Raw genomic sequence first — 23,032 nt, forward strand, 5'->3', positions numbered from 1 at the left:
AGGGCAAGGAAAAACTCAAAAACCCCAGGATGAGTCAAGTCAAGTCATGTTTATTTGTGACGACCTTAATCACAAAGAGTCTCAAAGGGCTGCACCGACCACAGATTATTGCAAACCACAGACTATTACGACAACATCCCCTGATCTAAAACCTACATGAGGGCAAGGAAAAACCCAAAAACCTCAGGATGAGTCAAATCAAGTTTATTTGTATTGCCCTTAATCACAAGGAGTCTCAAAGGGATGCACAAATTATTGCAAACCACAGACTATTATGACAACATCCTCTGATCTGAAACCGTCATGAGGGCAAGGACAAACTCAAAAACCTCAACATGAGGAAAACGAAGAAACCTTGAGAAGGGACCGCACATGTCGACTATTTCTATTATCACTTTTCTACAACTTCAACGAACAGTTGCAGCCCTCCTTTTCATCCGACTATAACATAGCACACAGTTAAATCTATGCGATTTAGCAGAGCATTCTGGAATCTCTTATGAATGGTTCCCTGTGCAGAGTACTTTTCGGGGAGTGAAGTCTTTGATGGAACGGAACTCCTGGGTGGGTGAGAAGCCCGCGAGGAGATCTCGCATTCTTCAAGCAGCAGACGGGGATTGTGTTACAGCCCAGAACGGGGTCCCGACCGCACTCCCCTTTTGAGTCATTCTTACCCGACATTCCTTTCCAATGGGCTGCCCTCGTGCTACGCCTCAAGCTGTCTCACGAATCACTTGAACCACTGAGCAGCTGCCGGGGCCTACGAGTGATTCATAGTGTCAGAGCTGGGCAACATCAAAAAGCCGCCGCAGTAAGTGATAGACAATGCGGTGGTTTCTCTTTTTTGGGGGCCAGGGGAAGAAGCCCGGGGTCTTTGCGAGGGCACTGAGGGAAAGAAAGCAAGGGCACTCTGCATTTTTTTCAATGAATTTTTGTGAAGTGCTGTTGTTAGGGATCATTTGACGAATTCATGTACTTGTCTAGATAGATGTCTACATATATGTCTATAGAGATAGAGATAGATAGATAGATGTCTATTTAGAGATAGAAAGATGGATGTCTCGATAGAGATAGATAGATAGATGTCTAGATAAATGTCTAGAGAGAGACAGAGATAGATAAATAGATGTCTAGAGAGATGTCTAAAGAGAGACAGAGATAGATAAATAGATGTCTAGAGAGATAGATAGATGTTTAGATAGATAGATGTCTAGATAGAGATAGATAAATAATGTCTAGATAGAGATAGGTGTCTAAATAGATAGATGTCTAGATGGATGGATAGGGATAGATAGATAGATAGATAGATAGAGATATAGAGATAGATAGATGTCTACAGAGATAGAGATGGATAGATGTCTAGATAGATGTCCAGAGAGATAGAGATAGATAGATGTCTAGAGAGATAGAGATGGATGGATGGATGGATAGATAGATAGATAGATGTCTACATAGATGTCTAGAGAGATAGAGGTCTAGATAGAGATAGATAGATGGATAAATGTCTAGATAGACAGATGGCTAGATAGATGTCTGGATAGATGTCTAGAGAGATAGAGATAGATAGATGTCTAGAGAGATAGAGATGGATGGATAGATAGATAGATAGATGTCTACATAGATGTCTAGAGAGATAGATAGATATATAGATGTCTAGATAGAGATAGATAGATAGATAGATGGATAAATGTCTAGATGGATAGATGTCTGGATAGATGTCTAGAGAGATAGAGATAGATAGATGTCTAGGTAGATAGATGTCTAGATAGACGTCTAAAAAGATAGACAGAGATAGATGGATAGATGTCTAGATAGATAGATGTCTAGAGGGATGGAGATAAAGATAGGGATGGTTGGATGGATAGATGTCTAGGGAGATACAGATAGATAGATAGGTTATTCATCCCCGTAGGGAAATTCACACTTCCAGCATATATTTGTGTTGAAAAATAAAATAAAGATATAGAATACAAAAATACCCAATGTAACTTTGCTATAGAGTATTTAAATAGTGTTACAGAAAATACACGCTGTCATAGAAATAGGGTAATATGCGAATGTGGGGGTGGAGTTAAAAAGCCTCATGGCATGAGGAAGAAATGATCTCCTCAGTGTGTCCGTGGAACAAACAAGACTGTGACAGCAGTCTGTCGCTGAAGCTGTTATTCTGTTATTGCTGGTGCACCCCTTTGCGCAACAAAAGAAAGAATTGAAAAATAAAAAACTTAATAAATTATTCGAACATCCGGATTAGGGCGGCACAATTTTGGGAAAAAAACAAATTTGCGATTTTTCATACCAGTATTGCAATGTTGAGGTATTTTTTTGTTAGTTTTTGTGTGTGTGAGTACTTAACCCTCCTGTTGTCCTCGGGTCAAAATGTCAGTCCGTCTGCAAATCTCTGTTTTTACACGACAAGCCCTTTTTCACCTGTCCCGTTGTTTTTGCTCCTGTTTGTCTCCCGTTACGATCTGTCTTGATCTCGACCACGTCTGCTCTCCCGTCCCGAATTACGACCTGTTTTGATCTCGACCACGTCTGTTGTCCCGCCCCGAATAACGATCCGTTTTTTATTTTGACCACGTCTACTCTCCTCTCCTGGCTTCCGACTTGTTTCCCATCCCGATCACGTTTTCGCTCTCCTGTCCCGGCTACTGACCCGTTTCTTCCGTTCCCGACCTGCTCCCCGCGATCACCGGATCATGTGTGCAATAAAACTGTGAAAAACGTTACGTGAGTGGGTCCTGTTTCCGTTCTGGTCCTGACAAATGTATCCTCTCATTGTATCTGTGGACACTTTCACTCACCTTTGTACTGCTGATCTATTTTTTTTTAGGCATTACGGAAGCATGCGATCATTAAACAGTAGGTGATAAGCTTTCCAACTTGCAACCGCGGTGTTTTTTTGCACCTCACTTGTGTTACACATCCGGTGTTTTAGCTTCTCGGCATTCCGGCTGGTCCAAAACCCACCGGCTGCTAAAAGCGATCTTGGCGTTTGGGTCCGCTGCAGCTGGCCTGGATTACAAGCGCAGGATACTCTCCTTGTTCTCTTTAGGTTTTCAAAGCGGTGAGGCTGCTCAGCTGTTGGCTCGGCTTTAATGCTTCTTCCTGTGAAGGTTTAGGATGGCTTAAAACGTCCTTCGGAGTACTATGTAGTATATGTAATCCTGACAGCCCGATGCTTGACAAATACCGAGCATCATGACTCTATTTGTAGAAGTGGATCATGGGATGCCATGTGACGTCATCTCATACTGATGAACTATCCGTTCATCCATCCATTATCTTCAACGCTTATCCTCAGTAGGGTCGTGGGGGTTCTGGAGCCCATTCCAGCTATCTTCAGACAGTGGGCAGGGGACAACCTGACCCGGTTGCCAGCCAGTCGCAGGGCACACAGAGACAGACAACTAGGGACAAATTGGACTGGCCAATTCACCTGACATGAATGTTTTTGGAATGTGGGAGGAAGCACGGGGAGAGGTGTCAAAGTCATTTCAACTTGGGAGCCACACGATAGAAAAAACGTTCTGTCGGGGGACGGACTAGTAGATTACAGAGAAAGAAAAAGAGAGATAAGTAAATAAGAAAAAGAGGGAGGGAAAGGGAGAGAGGGCAGGACAAAGAAAGAGAGAGAGGGAGAGAGCTTGAGAAACAAAAGAGATAAAAAGAGAAGTCGTGAGAGAGGGGGAAAGAAAGGGAGCGGAAGAAAGAAATCCAAAGAGAAATGGAAAGACAGAAGGAGAGAAAAGAGAAAAGAAAGCGTGAAGGGTAGGAAGAGAGAAAGAGAAAAGGAAAAAAGGAAGTTAGAGCAGACTAGTAGATGAGAGAGGAAGAATAAAAGATGGAAAGAAATAAGAGAAAGAGAGGGAGAGAAAGGTAGAGACTGTGGGAGAGAGAGAGAGAGAGAGAGAGAGAGCATGAGAAACAAAAAATTTAGTGAAAGAGAGAGAGAGAGACAGCATGAGAAACAAAAAAATTAGAGAGAGAGAGAGAGAGAGAGAGAGAGAGAGAGAGGTAAAAAAATCCAAAGAGAGAGAGAAGTAAAGAAATCCAAAGAGAGAGAGAAGTAAAGAAATCCAAAGAGAGAGAGAAGTAAAGAAATCCAAAGAGAGAGAGAAGTAAAGAAATCCAAAGAGAGAGAGAAGTAAAGAAATCCAAAGAGAGAGAGAAGTAAAGAAATCCAAAGAGAGAGAGAAAGAGAAGGAGAGAAAAGAGATCGGGAAAAAGACACAGAGAGACAGAGGAACAAAGAAAGATAAAAAGAGAGAGACAGAGTGAGTGAAAGAGAGGGATAGAGAGTGAGAGGAAAAAGGGAGTAAAAGAAGGAGAAAGAGAGATACAATTACAGCGTCTTTGTTCAAGGCACCTTGCTTTGGCAACATCAAGTGGACGTATCTCAACCTCCACCTCGTTTTTCTCATGTGCTTCTCTCAGCGTTGTCTCGTGGGCCGGATTCAATCCCTTAGCGGGCCTGATTCGGCCAGCGGGCCGCCTGATTGACACCCCTGCTTTCATGGAAGCGGCTGTTGCTTAAGTAGAACTGACCATGTTTGTACTTTCCGGTACTTGATTTGCTTCCTATGAAAATGCGTGTGTGTGTGTGAATGAATGAGTGTGAAGCACATTGTAAAGGACTTTAGGAAGTCTTCAATGACTTGAAAAGCGCTATATAAAAATACAGACCATTTACCATTTATATTGTATATGTCATTTCTCAACATTCCCTTGGAGCTTATTATGTCCCTGTGGTGGTTTGTTGGTTACTTTGGCTCTTTGCCTTTAGCAATAAAACTCGGTATAACACTTAAGCCACACTCGCTAAAATCGTACGCTTTTTAGTATTGGTCAGTTTATACTACTTTTTGTTAGGGTATAAATCCGCTGTAACCTAGTTTAAATGACCCTTTTTCATAACGAAGCAGCATGACAGAGTCCAGACAGTGAAGCTATAAGAAATGTGGTAAACATATATTGCAATGGATATCCCTTGAGAGGGTTTGACCTGGCCACCAGGCATAAAATGTTCTCCTTGACTGCATGGCGGACTTTGTGTATGTTTTTTTTCAAAATGTTCTTGTCTCGGTTGTTTTTCCGAGAAAATGTTCCCGTCTTGCCACCTGAGCTTAAAATACAGCCTGCCATTGACAATGACTGATATGTTTTGATCATAAAACATGGTTTCCGGTTTAATGTATGATACAAAAAAAAGGAAGATTCCTAAAAGTACTGAACGGGACAGAAACGGAGACAGGACCCGATAGCGTTCGTTTTTACTCAGTTTTATTGAGAAAGAGAGCAGTGCTTGCTTCCACGATCCGATGATCGTCGGACATGGATAGCAGGTGTCGTGCGAGGGTAGTCGTGAGCAGCGGGAAAACAGGTCGATGGCCGGGACGGAGGAGCAAGGGCGGTAACGAGTCCAGAAAAGAGGTCAGGAACAGGAATCAGGCAGAAAACGGGGCAAAACAGGTCGATGGCCGGGATGGAGTAGCAAAAGCAGAAACGGGTCCAGAAACAGGTCAGCAACAGGTATCAGGCAGGAGAAAACGGGACAGGAGAATGTCGGATGGTACAGAGCTTGCCTAGCTGAAAGCGTAGGTTCGCAGACGGTCTCACAGCTTCCTCTTGGGGGTTTAAAAAGAGTCAGGGAGCCAATCAGCGACTAGGGCTGTTGGCGCCAACAGGGCCAGAATCAGCAATCATGACAAAAGGATCATTCAACTGTAGTCAGAAAACGGGGCAAAACAGGTCGATGGCGGGGATAGAGGAGCAAAAGCAGAAACGGGTCCAGAAACAGGTCGGCAACAGGTATCAGGCAGGAGAAAACGGGACAGGAGAATGTCGGATGGTACAGAGCTTGCCTAGCTGAAAGCGTAGGTTCGCAGACGGTCTGACAGCTTCCTCTTGGAAGACGGGGGTTTAAAAAGAGTCAGGGAGCCAATCAGCGACTAGGGCTGTTGGCGCCAACAGGGCCAGAATCAGCAATCATGACAAAAGGATCATTCAACTGTAGTCAGAAAATGGGGCAAAACAGGTCGATGGCGGGGATAGAGTAGCAAAAGCAGAAACGGGTCCAGAAACAGGTCAGCAACAGGTATCAGGCAGGAGAAAACGGGACAGGAGAATGTCGGATGGTACAGAGCTTGCCTAGCTGAAAGCGTAGGTTCGCAGACGGTCTGACAGCTTCCTCTTGGAAGACGGGGGTTTAAAAAGAGTCAGGGAGACAATCAGCGACGAGGGCTGTTGGCGCCAACGGGGCAGTCGCAGGTTCCCTGAATCAGCAATCGTGACAAAAACTGAAGTAGTTTCAAATTTACAGACGCTCCCCTACTAACGACCATTCGACTTTCGAAAAACGGGAGATACGAGATAGTTTTGGTATTGTGTCCGAGTACAGGACAGTAAAGTAGTGCTTCTTTCTGCCACTACTGGTGTGTGGCGCTGTGAGAGCTCACCCAGCATCCACCCCGAAGAAGAAATCCGGCTTCCTCTTCTTAGTTCGTGTGTAAACACACTGCACTGTATCTCTAGCACGCCAAGAACTTTGATGTTTTTATCGTTTAATATCTCGTGCATCCATTTTATATGGTTTCCTTTGAAACGAAAGTGGAATAAGAAAGCTTGATGCGGTTGAGAAAATGGTGGGATTGCTTCTTTTGGGCCACTTTTACCACAAAGGAGGACCTTTTGAAGCACATCTCCCAAAAGTAAGTTAAACCTCACTTTATTTATCTTTATAGAGCATATTATTTTATGAAATGTTTATTTTTAGTTCTTATATAAACCTTAAACATACAAAATATAGCACTGAAGCAACTTACCAACAAATTCAACTTACAAACAATCGTCCGGAACCTTCTTAAGTAGGGCAGCGTCTGTACCCCGATTTTTACATTTTGTGGTCAACAATTCCGGTCAATGTTTAAAATATTACAAAGTTGATGTAGCATTTATCGTTTTCTCCTTTCTTACAGCCACAGCAAGTCGTCCAGAAAAAGCCTGCTCAGGTAAGGGTCTTTCATATGCTCGACGTTTGTAACCTCGGTCTTATTTATGCATGAATGTACTGCATAGATTTATTTGTGTCATAGATTTGAATTGAATTGTCTTTATTGTCATTTATATCAACGTTGGCACTACAGGATAAACATGTCTCAAAACTTTAAAGGAAAAAAAGAGAAAAGACTCTGGATAAATAGGTACAAATATTTAAAACGTAGTTCTCAGGGACTGCCCTAAGTTATAATAATAGTGTCAGGACCAGAACGAAGGCAGGACCCACTCGCGTAACAGTTTTATTGGGAAGAAGGGAAAGGAGGGCACAAACTATCCATAGATCGCTGGTCGCGAGGTGTGGGTTGCTCCGACTTCCGCGGCAAACGGCAAAAAACGGGCCAGTAGCCGGAATAGAAGGGCAAAAATGTGGTCAATATCAGAAAATGGGTTGTTATTCGGGACGGGAGAACAGACGAGGTTGAGATCAAAACAGGTCATAATTCAGGAACGGGAGAGCAGACGTGGTCTAGCCTAAAACAGATCGTAGTGGGAGAAAAACAGGAGCAAGAACACAGGACAGGTGAAAAAAAGGGCTTGCCGTGTAAAAACAGAGATTCACAGACGGACCGACAAAAGGGGACTGGCAGGACAGAGTTTAAATACTGACAGGGAGCAATCCGTCGACAAGCTGCAGCTGGCGCCCACGGGTGGGGCCAATTGGGTGCCATGGCAACCGTGACAAATAGTGCATCGCAAGAAGTTATCACTTGGTAATCTGGCTACTATACAAGTTCCACTTTGGCAACCCAATAATAATCCGCATAGCACCCGCTGGAGATCACCATTCTTCTGATTTTCCTCGATTTTAAACGGTGAACCAGGGATAACCAAAGCAGTAGGCTGGACCTGCAGCACTGCTATTGGCTTCTCTCCCAACGCCTCCCCTGTCCCTTACCGAAGCCGATAATAATCCGCGTAGCACCCGCTGGAGATCACCATTCTTCTGCTTTTCCTCGATTTTAAACGGTGAACCAGAAATAACCAAAGCAGTAAGCTAGACCTACAGCACTGCTATTGCTTTCTCTCCCGATGCCGCCCCTGTCCCTTCCAGAACCCGATAATAATCCGCGTAGCACCCGCTGGAGATCACCATTCGTGTGACTTTCCTCCATTTTAAACGGTGAACCAGGGATAACCAAAGCAGTAGGCTGGACCTACAGCACCGCTATTGCCTTCTCTCCCGACGCCGCCCCTGTCGCTTCCCGAACCCGATAATAATCCACGTAGAGCACCCGCTGGAGATCACCTTTGTTCTGACTTTCCTCGATTTTAAACGGTGAACCAGGGATAACCGTGAGGTAGCGAGGGATTAGGTCCTTTTAACTGACCATAAAATAATGAAAAACCTAGTCTTGTCATGTGTCATGATGGGAAGTAAATCTGCAAACATCTAAGCAACAAACTTTATCTGCAAAACATGTTTTCCTTTCACATGTGCAGACGTAAGACATAATAATGAGTAATGCCTCAGGTTCCCCATGCGGGAATGGAAGTGGAACGGTTGAAAATAAGTGAAACAGGACACAGGAACCCCCCTCCCGTCCCTCCCCCCGCATGCCCTCACTGTCCAGGAATCTAGCCGGTTCCCCGTGTTTTCTGGTACAGTCCACTTTTGCATAACTCACCTCTGATTTGTGGCCGTGTGTGGGAACGGGGCCCGAAGTAATTGGGAGGTGCTGTGGGGCCCGGGGAGCTGCAAACCATAAAAATGTCCTTTCGCTCGCCCACTTTGATAGGATGCTTTATCCAGCTGGAGCAAAGCCTCCAGCAGAGGGCGCTATAGTTGAGAAGATAACATGTTATCAATGTTCTTAAATAAAGATCAAATACAACGTTGAAACATGTTTTTTATTTAAAAAAAACTAGAATCATTTTGCAGAATTGTTTTAAAACGAATCCGGGGGTCAGCAACAAGCAGCTCTGTCAGAAACAGAACCCAATTGCGTGACGTTCTCACACAAGCCCTTTATTTTATGGGAAATGAGGAGTCATGCCCGTTAGGAAGCCGGTCTGGCGTGGAATGACAGGAAGGGACAGACAGGATTGACAACGAATCAGGATATCGATAACTAACAGGAGAAACTAGACGGGAACGAAAACTGGAGAAAATAATAAACAGGACCAAAATAGACGGAAACAAAACTGGAACCGGAAATTAAACAGGACGAGAATAAACGGGAACAATACCGGACTGGAGATATCAACAGGAAAACAGGACCGAGTCAGAACCCATGTCTTGTGGGGGGCAGAAGTTCGTTTGACGGACTGACAAAGTGTGAGTGAGAGCACTGAGCTTATTTAGAAAGGAAGCCAATCTTTCAACGAGGGTCAATTGGGCACCATGGCAACCGTGACACACACGGGCGCGGCACATTGGGCGCCATGGCAACCATGAGACGCATCTATAGTGGCTCCCTGGTGCTTTATGAAAAATGTTTGATACTGGAAAATTATATGGTCTCTGTAGAAGGTCAAACATGACACGAACATCCTTAATGTTATCCAATGAATAGAGATCAGGGGTACCCAGATGAGGACAGGTGAGGTGCCCGCAGATATGATCTGAAAATACCTCGCCAGTGCTAGGTCATTGTGATTTCCTAGTAAAATGAGTTTTTATGTGGATGAGTGAGTCAACTGCATTTCTCTCTCTTCTTCTCTTTCATCTTTGCCCTTTATTTTCTTTCTTTTTTTTTTCTTCCTTTTTTCTCTTTTCTTCGTTTTCTCTCTTTCTGCCACGTTATTTCTTTCTCCTTTTTGTGTTCTCAGTTTCTCTTTCTCTCCTTCCCTCTCTTTCTTTCATTCTCTGTCTTTCTCTCTTTTATTTTTCCCACTTTCTTTCTCCTTTTCTCTTTCTTGCTCCCTTTCTTTTTATCTTTCTTTGTAGCTTTCTCCCTTTCTTTCTCTTTCTTTCACACTTTGTTTTTCACTTTCATTCTCTTTTCCTCTTTTTTCTCCCTTTTACTATTTTTCTCTTTCTCCCTTCTCTCTTTATTCCACTCTGTTTTTCTCTTTCTCTCTTTCCCACTCTCTTCTCTTTTCTCTTTTTCTTTCTCATTTTCTCCTTTCTATTTCTAATTAATAGCATAGTAATAACATGATAAGTTGTTATTTTAGAGATGCATATCAAACTGGGTGCTCCTATGTTAGTTACAAAAAAAGCTCTAAGCTTGAAAAAACTTCTTACATAGATATACACAATCTATATATTATCCACAGTAGGGTCGCAGGGGTGCTGGAGCCCATCCCAGTTATCCTCGGGCAGTGGGCAGGGGACACCCTGAATCGGTTGCCAGCCAATTGCAGGGCACACAGGGACAGACAATTTACTCGCTCATTCACACCTAGGGACAATATGGACTGGCCAATTAACTTGACATGCATGTTTTTGGAATGTGGGAGGAAGCCGGAGTGCCCACGCAAGCACAGGGAGAACATGCAAACTCCGCACAGGAAGGCTGGAATAAACTCATGATTATTTTGCCGCACGCTCGTGTGCCGACCCCTGTCCTAGACGATTAGCAAATGTTTCACCTTTTTTTTATTTTTCTTCTCAGGAAGAAGATGAAGAAGAGGAAGAAGAAGAAGAAGAAGAGGCCGGGGAATCCCCCGAGGAAGATTAAGCTTCCATCCTATGAAAGCTCTACCTCATTCAGCTGTCAGGTCTTTCAAAGGGAAAAGACTACCTTGACCACTTCTTTTTGGAACCCTTTCCAGATTTCATTCAATCTTTGTCAGTTTATGTCCCGTGTTACACCGTCACCGGTTACAAAAACCTGCTACCGAACAGGCAAAATCTGTTTCCCTCCAGATTTTCCATAAGATGCAGACGCCAGTCTAGCACAGTCAGGGAGGTGATCACTCTTTGGTCCCCTCGATGACTTTTTTTCACAAATATCGACTTTTCACGACCAAGGACAGGGAGACCTCATCAGTAGAATCCTCTTCTGGATGTTATCCGCCACTCACAGCCCAACCGTTGCCTGAAGCTGTGATTGGTGGTTATCTAAGTCCAAGGAGACTGGAAAGTCATTTCTATTCCACACTAATTGGGATAATGGATTCCTGGGGATAGATCTAAACAAGGGTATCTTACTGTTTTTAGGAAAGAGTGTCATGTTTTGGAATTCGACCTAGAATGTCAAAGACACCTTCTCTCATACACTCATGTCTTTAACCTTGGAGGACCCACGGGCCATCATCTGAAAGGGTTCTTGGGTCCTCCAAGGTTGAAGATGGTCCAATAGTGATGCCAGATATCGATTTTGATCTCGATACCAGCCGTTTTAAAGATAACGGATTTTAACGGTATCTGCTGTTTCTTAGTGGTCTTTGAATCTGGAATTTAAAATGAAAGAAATCGCAAAATGTCTTAATACTCTAATACCGATCCATTATCCCCAACCCTAATCCTCACTAGGGTTATGGTTAGGGTTGGGGCTTTCAGATATTATAGAAAAAAAAACATAATATTGGGTTATAAAAGTACAATGACACTTCCACAAACAAGATTGATTCCAACTCGAATCCGTTGTATCTTGAGCAAATTTTGCCAATACAGAATCACTGAAAACCAATTAATCCGTTCCCCGGACTCCCACAAGCATACGTGGTCACCTTAAAAAGCTATGAAACTCATCCTCCTTATCACTAAAAACACAGATATATTTGTGGATTTTCTATTGATACTGGAAAAATTTGAAAAAGTGACCTTGAGAGTGCGTAAAAAGTGCTTGAATTTGGCTTTAAAAATGGCGTTCGAACCCCTGAAAGAGAAAAATGATTGAGTTATCCATTTTTTGGGACATGGTAAAGGTTTCCGCCCGATAGCATTGACTGTTAGCAACCTAGCCTTCTGAAAATTGTTCCTTTTTACTTTGTCACAAACTCTGTTGTGCTTTTTAGCTTCGGTCTGAGCGAGGGGGCTGGGAAGCCCCTCCTCTGAATCAATCTCCCAAAAAGAGTCGGAAATGACTAGCCAGTCTCCCTGTTTTTGGTTGAATCGCAGCGCTCGCTTCCGTGTTTTTTTTCTTCGGCGCAACCAAAATAACTTCTAACTACTCTAGTACACATTAAATTGTTAATCTATCGGCTTTGAAGATCTAAATCAGGGGTCGGGAACCCAAAGAGCCATCATGGGAAAAAATTAACCTCCAGTAAATATGGTTTATTAAGAGATCCATTACCTATATTCTCAGACAAATTTCAGTAAAACCGCCTAAATTTTCAGCATATTTTATTCTACCGTGCAATTGTAGATGAGTCGATGAAATTTTTAAAGTAAGGATGCCCATTTTTACTTATCCCCCTCCCACAATTACTTAAGACCTCATTTTAACCTTCATTTTTTTCCAAAAATAAAGGTGCAAGCAGAGTTCTATTGTAAAAATGTCATAAAATACTGCAAAGTATGATACTGGCGTATTTACATTCGCTGCAGACGTGGGCTGTGTGCAAACCTACGCCCACCCCCCTATCAAATTGCTCTCTTATGCTTGGCTGGCGTTTTGGGTGTTTACAGTTTGTTCTGTGGGTTTTTGGTGAACACGTCTCTATGAAAGAGCTTCCATATAAAATATCCCTTACCGACGTATAACAAAAATAAGGTCTGATGGTGTGACCTTGATCGTAAACTGTAGTTGGGACTGCGACCGTTGGGAATCGAACCTGCGACATCTTGATCCCGAGATGAGCGCTTTACCTCTTAAACTAAAACCTAGTCAAGAGCTAATGTTAGCCAATGTGGACTCACCTTGGAATAGATGTAGACACACTTATTAACATTGTCTACGTCACAGGTGTCAAACAGGCGGGCCGGGGGCCAGATCAGGCCCGCTAAGGGATTGAATCCGGCCCGCGAGACAACACTCAGAGAAGCGCAAGAGAAAAACAAGCTGCAGGTTGAAATATGTCAACTTGATGTTGCCAAAGCCAGGTGCCTCGAACAAAGACACTGTACTTTATTTCTCTCTCTCTCTCTCTCTCTCTCTCTCTCTCTCTCTCTCTCTCTCTCTCTCACTATCTCTTTTGTCTCTCATGCTCTTTCTCTCTCTCTCTCTCTTTCTTTTTCACCCCTTTTCTCCCACTCTATCTCTCTTTCACTCCCTGTGTCTCTCTTTTTTTTCTTCCTTTGTTGCTCTTTCTCTTTTCTCTTTCTCTCTTCCTACCCTTTGCGCTTTCTTCCCTCTTTTTTCTCCTTCTGTCTTTCTATTTCTCTTTAGATTTCTTTCTTCCTCTTCCTTTCTTTCCCCCTCGCTCACGACTTCTCTTTTTATCTCTTTTGTTTCTCCCTCTCTCTCCCTCTCTCTCTTTATCCTTCTAAGCAGAGACTTACCTCGATTTAACGAGCACTGTGATTGGCTCATCGCGTTTGAGGGCGGGGCTTAGCCCTAGGTCAACTGGAACTCTGTGGAAGACATTCCCATGTCTAGAATTTTATCTCCGAGCCATACCTACTCATGGAAAGAACCGTTTTTGGCACGCGGGCCGTAGGTTCCCGAACCCTGATCCAAATGTTAGAGACCTCAGATGGACAAAAACCTCATGAAAGAACAAAAACCGCATTACCTCAGCGCACGATATAGTCTCTCGTGTCAAATAATCCAATCTGCTGGTTTTTCAGTGCTCCGTGGTCACTGAGGTACGGTAATTCCGGCAGTTTTTTTCCACTACTACCTCCGGAACAGGCAGTTCGCGGTGTTTGTTCTAGTACTTAATTTTGGGATACTACATACTATCTCTTTGTTGGGGTCTTGCGATCAACGACACCTACAGTTTATTCGCAACCGTTTTGTCCTCGCATGTGGAAGTCAAATTTGTGGCCACGACTTAAAAGGACAGTGTGTAATATTTAGCGCCTCCTAGTGGTACCAAATATTGAACTATCCTAACAATGTTATATTTTTTTAAAACAAATCATAGGTGGTGAAATATGTAGTTCTTTTCACGGTTTGCGGATCCTTAAACCATTTGGGTAGGTTTTTGCGCCCACTCATGGTTTCCATGTTTCCCAAAAGAAGGAGGAGCCTCCTGATCTGACTCCGATCCAGCACCTTCATCATCTGGTCGCCGTTGTTTTCCAGTGTAAAGTGTCATCCCACTCTTCAGGGATAAGCCGGGCTTATTGAAATGTGTCACTGCCCATATTTGGTCATGATTATGTTCATGGATCCCTTAAGGACCAGGGTTGTAGAGGCACCACTCCCTGTGGTGTGTCTTGGGCAAGTACAGCCTGGCGGTGCTCATTCCTCTCCAGGAGAAACCTCATGATCTGACTCTGATACAGCACCTTCATCACCTGGTCGCCGTTGTTTTCCAGTGTGAAGCGTCATCCCTCTTTTAAGAGATAATTATTGAAATGTCAAGACACCACTTCCTGTGGTGTGTCTTGGGCAAGTACAGCCTGGCAGTGCCCATCCCTCTCTAGGCTAGTTTTTGGGAAGGGGTTTTCTCTCCCCACATGAAACAGATCGTACTGGTTTCCATGTTTACCAGTAGCAGGAACATTCTCCTGATTTGACTCCAATACAGCACCTTCATCACCTGGTCGCCGTTGTTTTTCCAGTGTAAAGCCTCATCCCGCTCTTCAGAGATAAGCCGGGCTTTTTGAAATATGTCACTGCCCATATTTAGTCATGATTATGGTCACAGGGACACTACTTCCCGTGGTGTGTCTTGGGCAAGTACGGCCTGGCAGTGCCCATCCCTCTCCAGGCTAGTTTTTGGGAAGGGGTTTTCTCTCCCCACATGAAACAGATTGTACTGGTTTCCATGTTTACCAGTAGCAGGAACATTCTCCTGATTTGACTCCGATACAGCACCTTCATCACCTGGTCGCCGTTCTTTTCCATTGCAACGATTCTACTACTACGAACTAGATCACCGGAAGGAAACTTGAGTATCGTTCATATTTTTACATAGTGAAATCCCTACTTCAGTCGGCGCCGCGTTTGTCTGCCATCTTGCTGCCACGCTGTGCTCTGTAGCACTGGTTTTCACTGGAAAACAGTGCCATCCGGTGGTCAAATATTACACACTGGCGAATTTTTTTTGTACTATTTTGTTTAAATGATGCTCACGTGCTCAATTTCCCCCAGCAGATGGCGTCACAATATTGTAATAAGTGATACGGCGGAAAAATGAATCGTCGGAATGTACTACAGGATCATTCTGGCTACCTGACATATATTTTGATATATAGTTGTAATCCTAATTAATACTCGGGCTGAAAATTTTAATTTCTTTCATTTATTTGGGACAGTTAGAATTTTATATAGTAAACCTATCTTGGCGATTTATTGATAGAGAAAAAAACAAACATCATAAAACTAGTTTATAAAAAAAAAAAAAGCCAATTTTAATATATTTGAAAGCAAACTTTACATGCAGGATTAAACCGGGTTGGGTAAGGTTACTTTAACTGGATTACTTTCAATTACTTTTGGATTACTCCGATAGCAAATATGCTAATAAAAGACAAAAGAAACTAAATAGGAATAAAATGACTCCATTTTGTGCAGGCTTGGGGAGTAACGGAATACACAGAACGGCAGAAATGATTCATTTTGTTTCTGTCGATCAAAGCCAGGAGAGAAAGCTTACCACGTGTTGTGAGTCATCATTTTATTCCTATTTAGTTTATTTCGTCTTTTATTAGCATATTTGGTATTGGAGTCATCCAAAAGTCATTGAAAGTAATCCAGTTAAAGTAACCCTACCCAACCTTGGTCGCATTTTATGTTAGTTTTGCCGAAAATCAAAGAGATCAAAGTCAGGAGAGAAAGCTTACCATGTGTTGTAAGTCATCATTTTATTTATATTTAGTTTCCTTTGTCTTTCATTAGCATATTTGGTATTGGAGTCATCCAAAAGTAATTGAAAGTAATCCAGTTAAAATAACCCTACCCAACAATGGTCGCATTTGATGTTCATTTTGCCGGAGATCAAAGAGATCAAAGCCAGAAGAGAAAGCTTACCACGTGTTGTGAGTCATCATTTGATTCATATTTACTTATTTTGTCTTTTATGAGCATATTTGGTTTTGGAGTAATCCAAAAGTAATTGAAAGTAATCCAGTTAAAATAACCCTACCCAACCTTGGTCGCATTTTATGTTCGTTTTGCCGAAAATCAAAGAGATCAAAGCCAGGAGAGAAAGCTTACCACGTGTTGTGAGTCATCATTTGATTCATATTTAGTTTCTTTTGTCTTTTATTAGCATATTTGGTATTGGAGTCATCCAAAAGTCATTGAAAGTAATCCAGTTAAAGTAACCCTACCCAACGATTGATTAGTAACTTTTTTTAAAAAAATACGTAATTGTAAATTTATTGTTAGTTTAGCTTATTTTCTTAACAGATGAATTGAAGCAATTTATTCCCCAGACCTGATTTATTCTCGTATTTTCGTCAATTTTCCCTACTGACAAACTAGGACAGTACTCGAATTTGTATTTTTACTTTTTTATTTTTTTGGGAATGGTTATTGGTTTTTCTCTTTTCGTGTCTTATGAAAAAACAGTACCTCAAAAGTATGGCCTGAGAAATGTCTCATCACTCCACTACCTCCAGTTTTAATCACGGCAGTTTGCTCTGGGCATGAACCGGTGGACTTTAAAGGGACAGTGTGTATTATTGAGCGCCTCCTATTGGGTTGAAAAAAAACATAAACAATGTTGATTTGAATAGTAAGCGGAAATATTTGAGTTATCATGCTAGCGTGGATTTTTTTTTAAAAGACTTGGAGTCTGAGAAATTAGCATTCTTTTGGCATAAGGGGAGCCGCCATCTTGCTGGCAAGGCTATCCTTTTTTCTTAATTTCCTTCTTTTGAATATTACTTTTTCACGTATACTTTTTCCCCCTGTTTTTTTCCATTTTCCTCTTATATTTTTTCCCTTTTTTCCTGGCGTTTTTCTTCTTTATTTTTCTTTTTTCATTCCATTTTTTCAAATATTTTTTTTCACTTTTGTCTTTTTTTTCCTTTTCTCTTTTTTTCCATTTTCTTCATTTTTCTCTTTCTTGTTTTCCCTTTTTATTTTTTCATATTTTTCTTATTTCATTTTCTTTCATTTGAACATAATGTTAATGAAGTCTTTTTTCACATATTTTTTTTCCATTTTTGTCTTTTTTTTTTTGTCTTTTTTTTCCTGGTGTTTTTCTCTTTATTTTTCTTCTTTCATTCCATTTTTAAAATATTTTTTTCTCTTTTGTCTTTTTTTTCATGTTTTTCTTTTTCTTCCTTTTCCTCCTTTTTGATTTCATTTTTCCCCTTTTATTTTTTCATGTTTTTCTCTTTTTCTTCCTTTTCCTCCTTGTTTTCCTTTTTCCCCTTTTCTGTTTTTCTTCATTTCCTTTTTTTCCTTTTTTCCCTTTTATTTTTTCATATTTTTCCTTTCTTTTTTTTTCATTTTCTTTCATATTTTTTTGTCTTTTTCTATTAGATTTTGTTTATCTTTCTTCTCTTTCCTTCCTTTTTCCTATCTTTTCTCATTCTTCATGAAAGGCTTGCTAAAAAAAAGTGACGGAAAACAATGTGTTTAGGCCCCCATTGAGTCTCCGTAGTTTGTATTCTTCCTTGTGCATTTAGCACTCGTTTTGGTTCGCTAGACACCACAGGGATACACCTGGCGGTCAAATATTACACACTGTACCTTTAATCACGGGCAATTCACATCAGGGACCTCAGAAACTCCTCGTTTTGTCCGCTCTCAGTATGAATATGGAATATTGTATATCTCATGTACGCAAATGTGATTTCTTTTTCTTTTTTGTGGTTTGTATAAGCCTCACGTATACGGGATTGGATTTCGGGATTTTTATATTTTGTTTTTGTTTTCCGTGTCATTTTTCACTCGACATTGAGAGGGAGTGAGAAATCGGATTCCTGGTTTCTGGATGGATCCATTACTTTCATGCTCATCTCAGTATTTACTAGAAACAAAATTCCTGTGAAGACTTTTGACACCAGGTTTTGCGGCAAAATCCATTACCTGGGCCACTCTGGATGAACTGTCCACGTACTCCTCCTAACTTCAATACAATCAAAGACACAATACTACCTCTCAAAAACCTGTTTTTACCTCAATCTCAAACCGAAATACTGTTATCGACACCCAGGGTGCATTGGGTGATCATTCTTGAAACTTTATTATTTCCTTTGATGTGACTGTTATTTTTTTTGGGTCTCCCACCTCGACTGGTAGGATCTTCTACAAGATCTCCATTGTTTTTGTTTTTTCTTTCACAGCCAGCATCTAACCTCGAACGTATCTTCTGTTTTTGATTGTCTATCCTATTCACTTCCTGTCTTGGATGACGCTACCGTTTTTACTCGCTTGCTAAAAGTCTTTCTAGTTATTCACCGCGTTTTACTCTGCACAAATTAAAAAAAAAAGAAGAATGGAAACCAGAATGTGTTTTTTTTTTTTAATACAAACGTGAACTATGACCTTTCACATGAAATCCTTGAAATGGAATGTTTTCAAGGATTGAAAAGCACTTGTGAATGCTTGAAATTGTTGCCATGTTTGTCAACACGTCCGCTTAAAAATGACGCTGACACCGTTCTCGTGTGGCTCCGTTGTCGAAGTTCTTCTTCCTTCGTGTAGAACGGCAGCTGGCATTAGTTTGAATGGAGTTGTCCTATGAAACTATAACCCTCCACGTGAAAGCCTTGAAACGTAAATTGTAAATGCTTGAAATTGTTGCAAATGTAAATGGTCTGCATTTTGACACATAACACTGAGGAGCCGGGAATCGAACCTGCGACTTCTTGATTCCAAGACGAGTGCTCTACCGCTTAACATAATGCCGCCATGTTTGTCAACACGTCCGCTTAAAAATGACGCCGACACCGCTCTCGTGCGGCTCCGTTGTCGAAGTTCTTCTTCCTTCGTGTAGAACGGCAGCTGGCATTAGTTTGAATGGCGTTGTCCTATGAAACTATAACCCTCCACATGAAAGCCTTGAAATGTAAATTGTAAATGCTTGAGATTGTTGCCATGTTTCTCAACCTGTCCGCTTAAAAATGACGTGTAGAACGGCAGCTGGCATTAGTTGGAATGGCGTTGTTCTATGAAACTAAAACCCTCCACATGGAAGCCTTGAAATGTAAATTGTAAATGCTTGAAATTGTTGCCATGCTTTTCAACATGTCCGCTTAAAAATGACGTGTAGAACGGCAGCTGGCATTAGTTGGAATGGCGTTGTCCTATGAAACTAAAACCCTCCACATGAAATCCTTGAAATGTAAATTGTAAATGCTTGAAATTGTTGCCATGTTTTTCAACATGTCCGCTTAAAAATGACGTGTAGAACGGCAGCTGGCATTAGTTGGAATGGCGTTGTCCTATGAAACTAAAACCCTCCACATGAAATCCTTGAAATGTAAATTGTAAATGCTTGAAATTGTTGCCATGTTTTTCAACATGTCCGCTTAAAAATGACGTGTAGAACGGCAGCTGGCATTAGTTGGAATGGCGTTGTCCTATGAAACTAAAACCCTCCACATGAAATCCTTGAAATGTAAATTGTAAATGCTTGAAATTGTTGCCATGTTTTTCAACATGTCCGCTTAAAAATGACGTGTAGAACGGCAGCTGGCATTAGTTTGAATGGCATTGTCCTATGAAGCGTCATTGCCCCCTACAGGACAGGTGCATGCTACACTTAAACAGGACACTATGAAATGTGGATTACGTATCAATCATGGACATTTATTCAAAAAATATTAAGGTAGCGTTTCCTAGTGGTAAATTGTAATGGGAAGACCTTCCTGTAACTGAAAATGTAAGCTGCATTTTACCTAGCACCTATATAAGGAGACATTTGTCTCAAAAACTACTGTTTACGATATCATCTGAAATTCCAGATCCTGTCAGGACCAGGACAGGAAGCAGGCAGCAGAACCCACTCGCGTAACGTACTCAGTTTATTGGGGAGAAGAGAAAGGAACGCAAATAGGACCTGGAGATCGTTGGTCGCGGGGAGTAGATTGCTCGGAAAGCGGAAGTGGTCAAAATCAAACAGATTGTGGCGAGAGCAAAACAGGAGCAAAAACACAGGGGAAAAAATGGAGATTCACAGGGCTTGAAGAGTCAAATCTGAGTTTGCAGACGCTCCGACAAAAGGCGACTTACAGGACAGCGTTTAAATAGTCACAGGAAGCAATCTGTCAACGAGTTTCAGCTAGTGTCCATGGGCGGGGCCAATTGGGCGCCCTGGCAACCGTGACAGAAGCTGGCGCCACACGGCCTGGACCAATTGAGCGCTATGACAACCGTGACAGATCCAAAAAAAAAAAACGTGTACGACCTATACGAAATAATCTTAAAAATGATCAGGGGTTATAATACAGAGAGGAACATTCTAAAACCGTCTTTTCTTCTCTTAACTTAAAATGCCACTTTTTGCAAAACAACTTCTCCTGTTTCAAAGTTGGACAAAGAAAGAGAAATTAACAAGAGTTAGTGAGAGAACGAGACAGAGTCAGAAATTAAGGGAGAGAGAGACAAAGTGAGAAAGTAACAGAGAGAGAAAAAAGAGGGAGAGAAACGAAAAGGAGAAACAGGGTAACAGAAATAAATGAGAAAGACAGAGACAGAAAAATGGAGAAGGAAGAAAAAGAAATCAAGTAACAGAGAAAGAAACAAAATGGAGGAAGAGAGAACGAGAAATAAGCAAAGAGAGTTGGACTAAAGAGAGAGACAAAATAACGAGAGGTCGTGCGAGAAAGATACAGCGAGTAGAGAAAAGGAGAGAGACAGTATGACGAAAAGAAAGGAAGAGAGAAACCGAAACAGAGACACTATGCGAGAAAGCTAAGGATAGACACAAAGAGAAAAAAGGGATACAAAGAGAGAGAAAAGCACAGAAAATAAAGTAAGGAACGGAAAAAGGAAGAGATCTAGAGATGGGGGGGAAAAGGAAGAGAAAGATAAAAAAAGATGCAGAGAGAGCAAGTTAGACAAAGAAAGAGAAAAAAAATATAATGAGAGTGAAAGATAAAGGGAGTAGAGAAAAAGAAACAGAAAGACAAGAGAAAGAAGAGACAACGTGAGAAAGACAAAGGGAGAATAAAGGACTGGGAAAGAAATGCAGAAAAGAGAGGAAGAAAGAGAAAAAAATAAGACAGACAGATACAGAGATAAGAAGTAACAGCAGAAGCTAGAAAGTAACATAGGTCCAGTGACTTAGTGACTCTTACTTTTCTCTTGTACTTCTCCAGCCAGAAAAAAAACCCTTGTCGACCTGCATCTTCCTGCTCCAGCCCCAACTCTCCCAATTGTCTAGTTCAATTGAAGTTGCTCCGCAGACTCCATAATTCAAATGACGGCCATCGCAGCAGGTACTCTCAATTAGCTAATTCATCAAGCTAGCTTTTTAGCCATTTAGCTAAATTGCTATTTTAGAAATATATATCAAAATGGATGCCTTCTACGCTCATTATTTACAAAAATTATCTCGACCCCTGCTATAGTGTTTAAATCATGAGGTTAGGTTCGATTAGGGTTCGAAATGATTCATTACTTCCGTCCCAAACGAGCTAAATGCTAAAATTGGACCCACATCTTTCTTTCCAAGTGTTTGGATTTTAGGATGAGGAAACAGCGCTCTCTGCTGGCGTGTTTTAATTTTACATTTTCAAACACGTATAGAAATAGGACGAATTCTACGTCATCGTTAACGCCTAGAAATAGGGGGTGTCGCACTCATTTTGGTTTGGGGGCCACACGGTATGAAAAACTCTTAAGGGGGCCGGATTTGTAAATGAGAGAGAGAGAGAGAGAGCGAAAGAATGGGAGAAAATAAAAGACAGATGGAGACGGAAAGAGACAGAATTGGGAAACACAAACTAAGAGTGAGAGTGAGAAATAAACAGACAGAGAAAAAAGAGTGGGGAAAATGAACAGAGAGAAAGAGGAGAGAAAATTGGGAATAATAGAGACAGGGGGAATATAGAGAGAGTAAGAATGGGTAAAAAGAAACAAAGACAGAGAAAAAGATAGAGAGAGGGAAGAAGAAAATAGGGGAAAAAAAACAAAGACGTAGAGAGAGAGAAAAAAAAACAAGAAAAAGAGAGAAATACAGAGTAAGAATGGGTAAAAGTAAACAAAGACAGAAAAAAGTGAGAGAGATGGGAAAATAAACAAAAACAGAGAAAGAGAGAGAGAAGGAAGGAGTAAGAATGGGTAAAAATAAAGACAGAGAAAAAGAGAGAGGGGGGAAAAGAAAGAGAGAAAGAGAATTGGGAAAAATAATCTAAAAGAGTGAGAGAGACAGTGAAAAACAGAGAGAAAAAAGAGAAAGAATGGGGAAAATTAACAGAAAAAGAGGAGAGAAAATTGGGAATAATGGAGACGGAGAAATATAGAGAGAGTAAGAATGGGTAAAAAGAAACAAAGACAGAGAAAAAGATAGAGAGAGGGGGGGAAGAAAATAGGGAAAAATAAACAAAGACGTAGAGAGAGAGAGAAAAAAAACAAGAAAAAGAGAGAAATACAGAGTAAGAATGGGTAAAAGTAAACAAAGACAGAAAAAAGTGAGAGAGATGGGAAAATAAACAAAAACAGAGAAAGAGAGAGAAAATGAGTAAGAATGGGTAAAAATAAAGAATAGAATAGATAGAAGAATAGAATATACCTTTATTGTCATTGTTACAAATGGGCTAACATATTGTGACAACGAAATTGGGCATGACACTCCAGTTTTACACATAGTGAGGGTATGAGCAAGAAGATAAAGGAACAGACAGAGAAAAAGAGAGGGGGGGGGGAAAAGAAACAGAGAAAGAGAGAAAGAGGGAGAGAGAATTGGGAAAAATAATCTAAAAGAGTGAGAGAGACAGTGAAAAACAGAGAGAAAAAAGAGAAAGAATGAGGAAATTTAACAGAAAAAGAGGAGAGAAAATTGGGAATAATGGAGACCGGGAGAAATAGAGAGAGAGTAAGAATGGGTAAAAAGAAACAAAGAG

The 23,032-nt window shown here is 41.3% G+C and overlaps 1 protein-coding gene across 1 annotated transcript in view; it reads left to right on the plus strand.

Annotated features, from left to right (window-relative positions):
• hmga2 (high mobility group AT-hook 2) overlaps positions 1 to 11,380 on the plus strand; it is a 47,417-nt gene extending 36,037 nt beyond the window's left edge. The window contains exons 4-5 of the mRNA XM_088348123.1: positions 6,981 to 7,013; positions 10,620 to 11,380. Coding sequence (XP_088204249.1) covers positions 6,981 to 7,013; positions 10,620 to 10,685 — 99 coding nt within the window. The 3' untranslated portion in view covers positions 10,686 to 11,380. The remainder of the gene's footprint in view (positions 1 to 6,980; positions 7,014 to 10,619) is intronic.
• The last annotated feature ends 11,652 nt before the right edge of the window (positions 11,381 to 23,032 follow it).

This window comes from Urocampus carinirostris, chromosome 11, assembly GCF_059441175.1.
Source record: "Urocampus carinirostris isolate Australia breed hairy pipefish chromosome 11, RoL_Ucar_1.0, whole genome shotgun sequence".
NCBI lineage: Eukaryota > Metazoa > Chordata > Actinopteri > Syngnathiformes > Syngnathidae > Urocampus > Urocampus carinirostris.